We start from the raw sequence: 12,552 nt of genomic DNA, 5'->3' as shown, positions 1-12,552 counted from the left end.
GTTATTTAAAATACCGGTGGCATAGCCCTCACAAGCCACCACAGCATGACAGACAGACGAGTGGCGGCTGTTTGGTTTTATGTTGATACTGTCACTTTAAATTTTGATGTCAAAACATAGGTAGACTCTATTATTATTCCTATTTTACAGATAATGTGTAAAACAACCTGCCCAAGGAGATATAGCTAGAGTAGGTAACAGAATGGGATTTGAATCCAAACAGTCTGGATCGAGAATCTGTACACTTATCCATTAGGCTCTATAGCCTCTTCAGTGAGCCTAGTTTCCTCAGTATGAATAATAAACTGGTTACAGGCTTAACTGAGAACACGTATAAAGTATGAAGGGAGACTGGCAAAGTGGCTGGCTCTGTCAGTGTTCAATGTCTATTTTACTGGCAAGATTAAATGAGGTAAAATATACCAAAATGACTTGTAAATGGAAAATATTTTTAAGAAGGAAGCAAATGCAAGTTATACAGTAAGTTTAACCATTTTAAAATGTAAAAATGATTATTACTTCATAGACTATTCAAAATACAAAAACAGATGTAAGCTGGACTTGGTCCATAAGCCCTTCTCTAACTCCTATGACTCTCCATACTGTTTAAGTTTGTTTCAATTACAGAACAAGAGGTAGTACTTACACGTCATGATAGGAATACCCACACAGCCAAGAACAAACAGGAGCGGCCTGGAGACATCATTGCCACTGGCCTGCTTTGTTCAAGGTGGAACAAGGAATTTCTGCTCAGTATCTGTTATCTGCATGTGAAGAGTGCTGTCCTACTCCTCCCTCTACCCTTCTAAGTATTGCTACTCATCAAGAAGGGGCCAGCTCTCTGGTCCCAGAGCCTCCACTTTCATTCCCTCCTCTGTCACTGGAAGTTCCAGCGGCAGCTATCTAAGAACTCTACAAAAAGGAACTGATGATAGCTATAATTTTTAAGAAGGTAAGTTTTCCTTATTCCGCAGATGTAGTCAAACGGAAAAGCTCCATATCATTATTCAAAACAAGGCCAGGGGCAGATTGTGGAACAGTCCATCAATGGCTCATACACAAATTCAAACTAAAGCTAAAGAAAATGAAAACAAGTCCACAAGAGCCAAAATATGACCTTCAATATATCGCACCTGAATTTAGAGATCACCTGAAGAACAAATGTGATACATTAAACACTAAAGACCGAAGACCAGAAGAGTTGTGGGATGACATCAAGAACAACATACATGAAGAAAGCAAAAAGTAATTAAGAAGACAAGAAAGAAGGAAAAGATCAAAATGGATGTCAAAAGACACTGAAACTTGCTCTCCAGCGTAGAGATGCTAAAGCAAATGGAAGAAATGATGACGTACAAGAGCTGAACAGAAAATTTCAAAGATCAGCTGGAGAAGACAAAGCCAAATATTATAACAAAATGTGCAAAAATCTGGAGTAGAAAATCAAAAAGGAAGAACATGCTCAGCATTTCTCAAGCTAGCGGAACTGAAGAAAAAATTCAAGTCTGGACTTTCGTTACTGAAGGATTCTCTGAGCAAATTATTGAATGATGCAGAAAGCATCAAAGGAAGGTCGAAGGAATACAGTCACTGTACCAAAAGGACATGGTTGGTGTACAACCGTTTCAAGAGGTAGCATATGATCAAAAGCCAATGATACTGAAGGAGGAAGTCCAAGGTGCATTGAAGGAATTGGCAAAGAACAAGGCACCAGGAATTGATGGAATAAAAATTGAAATCTTTCAAGAAAGTGAGGCAGCACAGGAGGCACTCACTCATCTCTGCCAAGAAATTTGGAAGACAACTATCTGGCCGACTGATTGGAAGAGATACATATTTGTGCCCATTCCAAAGAGAGGTGACCCAACAGAATGCGGAAATCATCAGATAGTATCTTTGATATCCCATGCATGTAAAGTTTTACTACAGGTAATATAGAAATGGCTGCAAGCATACACTGACAGAGAACTTCCAGAGGTTCAAGCTGGATTCAGAAGAGGCCGTGGAATGAGGGATATCATTGCTGATGTCCAATGGATCTTGGCTGAAAGCAGAGAATATCAGATAGATGTTTACCTGTGCTTTATTGACTAAGCAAAGGCTTTCGATTGTGTGGATCATAACAAGCTATGGACAACATTGCGAAGTACGAGTATTCCTGAACACTTAATTGTGCTCATGAGGAATCTATACATGGACCAAAAGGCAGTTGATCAAACAGAACATGGGAACACTGAATGGTTTAAAATTAAGAAAGGTATGTGACAGGGTTGTATTCTTTTCCCACACTTATTCAACTTGTATGTTGAGCAAATAATCCAGGAAGCTGGGTTATATGAAGAAAAATGTGGCATCAGGATTGGAGGAAGACTCATTAACAACCTACAATATGCAGATGATACAACCTTGCTTGCTTAAAGTGAAGAAGGCTTAAAATATTTACTGATGAATATCAAAGAGCACAGCCTTCGGTACAGACTGCATCTGAATGTCAAGAAAATAAAAATCCTCACCACTGGACCAATAAACAACATTCTTATCAACGGAGAAAAGATTGAAGTTGTCAAGGACTTCATTCTTCTTGGATCAACTATCAACACTCAGAGAAGCAGCAGTCAAGAAATCAAATTTGCATTAGGCAAATCTGCTGCACCAGACTTTTTTAAAGTGTTGAAGAACAAAGATGTCAGCTTGAAGACTCAGGTGTGCTTGACCCAAGCCATGGTATTTTCAATAACCTCATATGCATGCAAAAGCTGGACAGTGAATAAGGAAGACTGTAGAAGAATTGATGCTTTTGAGTTATGGTGTTGGAGGAGAATACTGAAAGTGCCATGGGCTGCCAAAAGAACCAACAGATCTGCATTGGAAGCCAGAGTGCTCCCTGGAGGCGAGGATGGCCAAACTTTCTTTCTCATACTTCGGACATATTGTCAGTTGGGACCAGTTGCTGGAGCAGGATGTCATGTTTGGTAAAGTGGAAGGTTAGGGAAAAAGAGAAAGACCTCCAGTAAGATGGACTGGCAAAGCGGCAGCATCAATAGGCTCAAGTGTGCCAACAATACTGAGCTTGGCCCAGGATTAGGTCTGTTGTGCATAAGGTCGCTATGAGCCAGTACCGACTAGATGGCACCTAACAACAACAAAGTTCTCCTCAATGTCCTTCAACAAGCCTTTACACAACCCCATTCTTTATTCCCTTCTATTTCCTAGACCTGCCTTTAGTGCCCCTAGTTTCCAAAGTACACCTCCTTGTTTGCCTTTCTTCATATAAAATTGATTCTTTTGGTCTATCAGGAAACTAATCTGGTCAAGCTATACAAAAAACTAAGGATTCATAGTTTCAGGTATTGCTAAACACTGCCTCTTCCAACATCTTGCACACTTATATTAGGGAGTTTCAAAAAGTATGTGGAGCAGACAGGGAGCAGCTGAGGACTCTCAATTCATGGGAAGTAAGGGAGCTGGTGGCCAGGAGGCAGACTTGCAGAATGTGCCTTTTCGTGGTGTAAATTATTATATATGCCTGAGTGGTTTTTCAAAAACAAAGAGCTAAAATGAATAGAGAGAAACACTGTTCATTCATAGTACATGGAAGGGATTATAATCATTGTAATGAAATAAAGTATATGATTTGTTGACTGTAAAATTGATGATCTGCCATGCAAACTTTCACTCAATTCACAATAAAAACAGTAAAAATAAATAAATACAATAATTTAAAAAAAGATACACAGAAAAAAAAAGTATGTGGAAAAATTTCATTTTTCCATGAATTTTCTGAAGTCCCCTGATACACTGCTTTTTATACATACTGAAACTATAACTGTTTTTGGTAGTTTTATGAGCTTAGGACACTGGGGCTCTCAATATATTCTCCTGTGAATCCCAGTTCTGTCGCTAATTAGCTGTGTGATCTGGCAGGTTACTTCACCTCCCTGCGCCTCAGTTTCTCTGAAACAAGGAAGAAGGAATCGGTTCACTGGTGGCCTCCCACTCCTAATGCCTACTTCTGGCATGGGAGGAGACTGTACACCATAAATCTGCCTTCTCTCTCCTCATTACAGTCATACTTTCTCCTGTTGACCCCAGAATGCTGAGTTACTAAGAAAAAGTAATAGTAATTACAGTAATTTATGGAAACTGCTTATCATTTAAGCCTTAATTGCCATGCAGTATAATAACAATTATGCCAGCCATTAAATGTGTCAGATTCATTTTGCAGCTTGTTTTATTTGATTTTTAACACTAACATCTACTCAGATTGGCTCGGTTTGTAGCTCACACAGCACGTGTGCGTCCTCATAATTAAGACAGTATTAGAGGGAACACTGCCTAGGAGAGGAAATCAGGCAGCGAAGGGAGATCTTACAAGAGGCATTTGTTTTATAAAGCCTCAAATGCACTCACTTCTCTTATCTCCCTCCCTCATCATTACATTTGGTCCTGATGTACGCTAAATATTTTTATTTAAGTTTTCAGTATTATAGTGTTTTATTTTGAGTATCTTTATAAATCCCATCGTTTTTTTGATCACCAAGTGAATATCTGAGAATGATAACATGAGCAAATAACACATTTTAACACTGTAAATAATATTACCACTACCGATGATGTGTTGTTGGGTGCCACCCAGTCAAGTCCAGTCTTGCACCATCCTCACAATTGTTCTTTTTGAGCCCACTGGTGTAGCCATTGTGTCAATCCATCTCACTGAAGATCTTCCTCTTTTTTGTATTGCTGATCCTCAACTTTATAAAGCAGGAGGTCCTATTCCAGAGACTGGACCCTCCTGATAACATGTCCAAAGTATGTGAGACAAACTCTTGCCATTTTCACTTCTAAGAATCATTCTGGTTATTCGTTTAAAACAGATGCATGTTCTTCTGGCAGTCCACTGTATTTAATATTCTTCATCTATACCATAAATCAAATTCATCAATTCTTCTCTAGTCTTTATTTCCCATGTGTATGAGTTAGTTGAAACATGGCTAAAGTAAGGTGAACTTAACTCCTCAAAGTCATGCCTTTGCTTCTGAACACTTTAAAGAAGTCTTCTGCAGTAGACTTACATAATGCAATACATCATTTTATTTCTAGACTGTTGCTTCCATAGGCATTGATTGTGGATCTAAGAAAAATGAACTCGTTTATCTTTTATCACTTTATCATGATGTTGCTTACTGGTCCAGTTGTGAGAATTTTTTTGTTTCTTTACAATAAAGTAGAATCCATACTGAAGGCTGTAGTCTTTGGTCTTCATCAGTAAGTGCTTCAAATCCTCTTCTCTTTCAACAAGCAAGGTTGTGTTTTCCTCCAATCCTGATGCCACGTTCTTCTTCATATAATCCAGGTTCACAGATTATTTGCTCAGATTGAGTAAGTATGGTGAAAGGATACAACCCTGGCACACACCTTTTATGATTTTAAAACATGCAGTATCCCCTGGTTTTGCTTAAACAACTGCCTCTTGGTTTATGTACAGGTTCCTCATGAGCACAGTTAATACCCATTGTTTGCAATGCTATCCACTGTTTATTATGATCCACATAATCAAATATCTTTGCATAATCAATAAAACACAAGTAAACATCTTGCTGGCAGTCTCTGTTTCCAGCCAAGATTCATCGGCTGTCAGCAATGATACTCCTCATCCCATGTCCTCTTCTGAATCCAGCTTGAATTTCTGACAGCTCCTGCTGATGTACTGCTACAATCATTTTTAAATTATCTTCTGCAAAATTTTACTTGCATGTGACATTAATGATATTGTAAAATTATTTCCATGTTCTGTTGGGTCACCTTTCTTTGGAATGGGTGCAATATGAATCTCTTCCAGTCAGTTGGTCATGTAGCTGTTTTCAAATTTTTGGGCATAAATGAATGAACCCCTCTGGTGCTGTTTCAGTTTGTTGCAAGATTTCAATTGGTATTCTGTAAATTCCCTGAGTCTTGTTTTTCGCCAATGCCTCCAGTGCTGCTTGAAAGTTTTCCTTCAATCCCATTGGTTCTTGGTCATGTGGCACCTCGTGAAATGACCAATTCTTTTTGGTACGGTGACTCTCTCCATTCCTTCCATCTTCTTCTGATGTAGCCAATGTCATTCAATATTTTGCCCATAGAATCCTTCAATATTGTAAGTTGAGGTTTAAATTTTTTTCTTCAGCTCTTTCAACTTGAGAAACACTGAGTTCTTCCATTTTGGTTTTCTAACTCCAGTCTTTGTACATCTTCATTATAATACTTTACTTTGTCTTCTCAAGAGGCCCTTTGATATTTTCTCTTCAGCTTTTTTGCTTCATCAATTCTTCTAGTCATTTTAGCTTCTCAATAGCAAGTACCGCCAGTTTCTGAGTCTCTTCTGACATTCACTTTGGTCTTTTCTTTTTTTCACTGTATTTCTAATGACCTTTTGCTTTCTTTATATATAATGTTCTCAGTGTCATCCCACATCTCTTCTGGTCTTCAGTCATTACTTTCTAATGTAGTAAATCTGGGTTTGAGATGGTCTCTAAAGTTAGGTAGGCTATACTCAAAGTCTTATTTTGGTTCTCATGGAGTTGTTTTAATTTTCTTCAGTTTCAGCCTGAACTTCCATTTGAGCAATGGATGGTCTTTTCCACAGTGTGCCCCTAACCTTGTTTTGGCTGATGATATTGGACTTTTCCAAGCCCTCTTCCCACAAATGCAGTCAACCTGATTTCTGTGTATTCCATCTGGTGAAGTCCTAGTGTACAGCAGTCTTTTTTTTTATTATAAAAAGGTATTTGCAATACGTAAGTCATGTTGTTGTTGTATACTGCTGCTAAGTGCTGTGGAATTGGTTCCAACCCATAGAGACCCTGTATAGGGTATCTGTGGAGCAACGGGTGAGCATGAACCACCAACCTGGTGGTTCAAACTGACTGTGCAGTCCAGCACAATTCAGTATCATTTCTATTAGCAAGCTCATATTTTCCATCTATGGCTCCTTATTCCTCTTTATTTCCAACTTTCACATTCCACTCACCAATATATTTATCCATGAATCTTAATTATGTGTTTGATCAATTTCAGACTGAAGAAGTTGGTAGACTTCTTCAAATTAATCATCACTGGCTTTAGTTGTTGGTGCAAAAATTTGAGTAATAAGAATAACTAGTTTTCCTTCTAGGTGTATAAATATTATCTTATCGGAGACAGCACTGGACTTCTAGATCTTGAAATGTTTTTGACGATGAATGCAATCTATTCCTCTTTGTCATTCCAAGCACAGTAAATCATACGATTGTTTGAGACAAAATGGACAATACCAGTCCATTTCAGTGATACTGATCTTTATGTATTTCATTTCAGTGTCCAATTTTCCTAGATTCATACTTTGTACATTCCATATCTCATTTTGAGTTGTGCCACATCAGCAAAGGAAGGTATCGAAAGCTTAGCTCCATCCACATCAGTAAGGTTAACTCTACTTTGAGGAGGCAGCTCTTCCCAAATCATATTTTGAATGTCAACCTAGGGGCTCATTTCTCAGCATTATTTGAGAATGTCCCACTGCTATTTATAAGGCTTTCTGTGGCTAACCATTTAGATATGGTCCACCTGTCTTTCTTCCTAAGACTAGTCTGAAAGCTCATCTGAAACCTGCCTGCCCTAGGTGATCCTGCTGGGCTGTAAAAAACCTGTGGCATAGTTTTCAGCATCATAGTAACACACAAGGCATCACAGTAAGACATACTGATAGATGAGTGGTAGATAAGTACACTCAGAGCAACTATAAATATTAGTGTTTTATGACTCATAAAGTGATTTCATAGCCATCATCTCTTATTCATTTGTGTTACAATCTTGGTAGGCAGTACTATCATCCATATTTAATATACACAGAGATAAGGATTAGAACTGACAATCTTCTATCAATCAACTACCTCTTTATTGAAATATTTAAAAGTAGTGAGGTTATTTACATTGTAATAAGACTTCAAATCATCTTCTCAGTAGGAGTTAAATCTTGTGAGATAAAAAGGACAGAAAAATCTCTTACATGCTCCTTTAAAATAAGTCTTAAAAAGGACAAGTTTAATTTGTATGAATCTTGCTTAAACTTTTCATAGATTAAGAAACATTTCCACTTTAAACCACTGTAATTAACATCTCAAAAATTTATTATTTGTAATAGTTACAGGGTTAATATGTTCATTAGAACGATGAATAACTAAGAATAGTATCAGAAACCTTACCTATTCTTGGAAAGTTTCATAGGTATTTGTCCTTAGAAATTCCCAATCATAATAAAATTCTTGGTTTTAGGAGTCCTGGTATTGCGCTGTAGGATGTGCACTCAACTGCGAACCACAAGGTCAACAGTTCAAACCTACCAGCCACTCCTTGGAAACCCTATATACAGTTGTTATGAGTTGGAATAGACTTGACAACACTTAATAACAACAACAAATGTTCTTGTTAGACACAGTCACAAATGAGCAGTATTACCAACTCCCTTTAACCTGGTGACTAGGGGCATCATTTATTTTCTCTGTGGTGCTGGCAAAGACCAAACTCAATGCCAATTTCTCATGGGATCAATTTTAGTTTGATGATTAATTCCAAAGCATTAGCATCATCTAATATTACTATTTCTATGTTGTTGTTGTTGTTAAGTGCCTTCGAGTCGGTTCCGACCCATAGCGACCCTGTACAGGGTTTCCGAGGGTGTAAATCCTTACGGGAGTAGAAAGCCTCATCTTTCTCCCGCGGAGCGGCTGGTAGTTTCGAACTGCTGACCTTAAGGTTCGCAGCCCGATTCGTAACCACTACGCTACCAGAGCTCCTTTCTATAGGGACATATAATTCTCATAGTTGATTATCACATTCTATAGGGAAAAAAACTGTAGCAGTCACCCCAAACTCTTCCATCCAAATTAGAAAGTATTCTTTTTCTAACATAGGATTCTTTAAAATATTTAAACAACTGTTTTAAGTTAATTTTTGAGACATCGATATGTTTATAAAGAGCGAGAGAGAGATACTTACAGCACATCCTTGAAGTCTCCAAACACATACATATGCCTGAAGCTGTCGATAGCGATGACAGGACAATCTGCTGGAGTCTTCTGTATGTGCAGAAGAGGATGTCTAAATTTGTCACAGTCAGCATGTAAAAAGTTTATTGTACCTTGAAAAGAAATAGAATTTGGAAAGGCAAGTTATATTTTCTTGATTCTAGTCTTAAGATGCAATTAAAAAACAAGACATAGTAAAAAACAAAAACACAAAAATGTGTTTAGAGTAATATAGACCATAAAAACTAAAACTGAAATACTACAGTATTTAAAAGAAGCAAGAATTTCATTCTTAAGGAAGAGGGAAATATCCATTTACTTAGAAATTATATGAACTCAACCCAAATTCAAATGCTAGGTTGAATTTCTGTTTTTCCTTAAATGGGCAGTCATTTGCTCTGTGGATTACCCAGTTTCTATAACAAGAGCAAATTGCTGAAACTGACATACAAGTTGTTCTCATAGGATCATCTTCATTCTATCAAATATTCCCTTTGAATCTCTACTGGCTGATTTTTTAAAATCCTAAATACTTATTCAGCGACTAAGGGGTGCCTCGCTTTACATAATGCCTTTAGTTAATTTTGTTTGATTTTCTTCCTTAACTACACAGGGTCAGTTGGTAATGCCTCAAATTTTCTTGTGATGCTTTGGAGAAGTTTGCAGGCAACTACTCCATTTTCTTTAATTTTGAAATAAATGTTTATCAACTGCAAGCTTTCTCAGCAATGTCTCTGAGAATGTCTACTGGAGAGGGAGCTGGAATAAAGTGTCCAAAGCTAAGCTTGTCCATCCCTGACCCTGCTTTTTAGGCTACTTCATTTTTTCCTTAAAACAGTCAAGGTAAAAAAGAACGCCACTTCTCATATTACCTCCCTACTAAATGCCCTCTCATGTTCACATGTGAAATCAAATGTTGAGTAAAAATAACTTGTTAATTTTTAACCCAAATATATTTTATATAGATATCAATGGAAGGAAGGAAGGCAGGAAAGAACTAAAAAGGGAAAGAAAGGATGCAAACAAACACCTTAATCTGTCTACCTTTTTCACTTATTAATTGCCGGGCTACTTCATTCTGGAATATTTCTAAACTTTCTGTATCCTCTTTCATGTGGAAGAGTATGAGAAAAGGCAGTCCTTCTTCTGTCAATTCCTGTATAGAGAAGTATTCAGTGAGAATTATAAGGCCTCTCCATTTGGATCTAGCTATTTTCTAAGTAGGAACAATTTTGAAACCAGCTCATATGATATATAATAATTCCAATCTAGGAGAAAAGTTCCAATGGTTTAAATAAACATAAGCCTTAACAGAAGAAAGAACTCAGTCCTCCAACCCAAACATGCCTGAAACTTCTCTATCTGAACGGAAATACTGATTGGGTCTGCTAGCAAGTACTAGCTATAAGGACTCAGGGGCGGCCACAGAGTTGAAGCCATGAAATTTAAAGAGTTGATGAAAAAATTTAAAATTTAAGCTTAGTATTTTCAGTCTTTATAGATAATACTGAAAACAAAACTAAGTGTACCATCAATTAAAATTTTAAAAAAAGATTAGTTTATTCTCATATTTATGTTTATTCTATCATCCATTCCACTTACACAAAATTTACCCAAAGCCAGAAAGAGCTAACGATAAAAAATCCACAAGATAACCAGTTTTAAAACAATAAATAATTTATCAACATTTACAAATACCTGCTAGTTTGTGTGTGTATATTTTTATATAAACACACATAAAAGCATTCTGGACATTATAAAGTGGTATCATTTTTTGGAGTCCTGATGTAGCACTGAGTACATCAGGACTCCAAAATCTGTACTGGACTGCTAAGTGGAAGGTCTCTGGTTCAAATCCACCAGCCACTTCTCAGAAATCCTATACACAGTTGCTATCAGTTGGAATCGACTCAACAGCACTTCACAACAGCATATAAGTTTTATTATTGCGACTGGAGAATAATACAAGAAAACTGTGATATGTAGACAGATTTTAATAATTTATTTTCCAACAAATGATAAGTTTTGATATCCAAGAAAAAGTCTAACAAGGACCTCAAACAAAATTTCTTTCTAACAACTACCCTTGGGAGTCTCTTTATAACTTGGAAACTGCATCAGCAGACATTATAAATGCCCTTTATCGTAACAACATAACAAAGCAAACACATAAACAACAAAACTTAAGCTGGGACTCGTTTGGTTGGATATAATTTTCCCTGGCTCCTTTCTTTATGTTTCACTACATATAGGTTGCATTATTTGTCATAGGTGTCTTTTTATAAAAATTGAGAAATAATTCACATACAATAAATTCATCCTTTAAAATTGTACAATGCAGTGTTGTAGTATGTCACAAAGTTGCACAGCCATCACCACTATTTAATTACAGAGCAGTTACTTCATTCTAAAAAGAAGTCTAGGAAAGTGTTTCAGGACGGAAATGCCTCTTCTAGGAAGTCTTCCCTGATCTCATCCTATCTCTGCCAGACGTGGAAATGAACTCTCTCCTCTCAACTCCCCAAATATTTTATCAATGCCTTTACCTGGCACAGAAAGTTCTCTTCTGTTATATTAAGTTACATGAAATATTGGAATGAAAACTCCTTGATGACAGAGAATCTTATTTCACTTCTCTTTGGCTCACAAATTCTTGTAGACGGTAATGTGCAATCAGCATGGGACTGACTGAATGAAGAAATGTGCAGAATAAATACGAGCTGAAAAAGAAGGCTCAGTAGTCACCTCTGAAAATGAGAACTACTAGACAGGAAATCAGAAGGCCTGGCTTCTGGCTCTGGTTCTGCATTTACGTGGGCAAGTCACTACCCTTCTTTGGGACTCATTTCCACATCCCTTCCAGCTGATGCAGATGTGATGTCACCACCTACTTTAGTCACCCCTCAAAAGTATACCAATTCGTTCAATAATTAAATTAGGCATTTCGGTCAGCTCACATGTATTCAATTCTAAATGTGACAGCATCTTGCCTCAGAGTCTTAGCGTTTTCATTTGTAAAATGGGAGGGTTATGCTTGAAAACCTGAGTTCTTCTAGTGCTAAATTTAAAAACGGTCCTTAACTTTAGGGACATTTAAATTGATCAGACTTTGAAAAGAAAGAATAAAAACAAAAGATTTTTTTTTTTTTTTTTTTTTAGACTCTAGAAGAATATGGATGAACTAACAATTCTTAGGAGAACAGCCATGAACAAATACATTAGCAATCAGTTTGAAGTTCTTATGGTAACAAAATAAACCAAACAAACCGAATCTACTGCGGCCCACTCATAGTGACTGTACAGGATAGAAATGCCCCACAAGGTTTCCAAATGTAATCTTAACCGAAGCAGACTGTCATCTTTCTCTTAGGGAGTGGTTGGTAGGTTCAAACCATAAACCTTTTGAATCATAAATGAGCGCTTTACCATTAGGCCACCAGGGCACTGTATAAACTAATATTTTGTTGTTCAGCACTGTCAAGTCCATTCCGACCCACAGTGACCCTGT

The 12,552-nt window shown here is 37.2% G+C and overlaps 1 protein-coding gene across 1 annotated transcript in view; it reads right to left on the bottom strand.

Annotated features, from left to right (window-relative positions):
* The window catches only part of ERP44 (endoplasmic reticulum protein 44), a 127,316-nt gene that overhangs the window by 15,084 nt on the left and 99,680 nt on the right, over positions 1 to 12,552 (bottom strand). Inside the window, exons 9-10 of the mRNA XM_006864723.1 lie at positions 10,089 to 10,200; positions 9,016 to 9,157 (exon numbers count right to left, since the gene is read on the bottom strand). Of these exons, the coding sequence (XP_006864785.1) occupies positions 9,016 to 9,157; positions 10,089 to 10,200 (254 nt within the window). The remainder of the gene's footprint in view (positions 1 to 9,015; positions 9,158 to 10,088; positions 10,201 to 12,552) is intronic.

Source organism: Chrysochloris asiatica, unplaced genomic scaffold, assembly GCF_000296735.1.
Source record: "Chrysochloris asiatica unplaced genomic scaffold, ChrAsi1.0 scaffold00069, whole genome shotgun sequence".
NCBI classification, from domain to species: domain Eukaryota; kingdom Metazoa; phylum Chordata; class Mammalia; order Afrosoricida; family Chrysochloridae; genus Chrysochloris; species Chrysochloris asiatica.
Note: the sequence above shows the minus strand (reverse complement) of the source record. Positions and strands in the feature narration are given on the sequence as shown.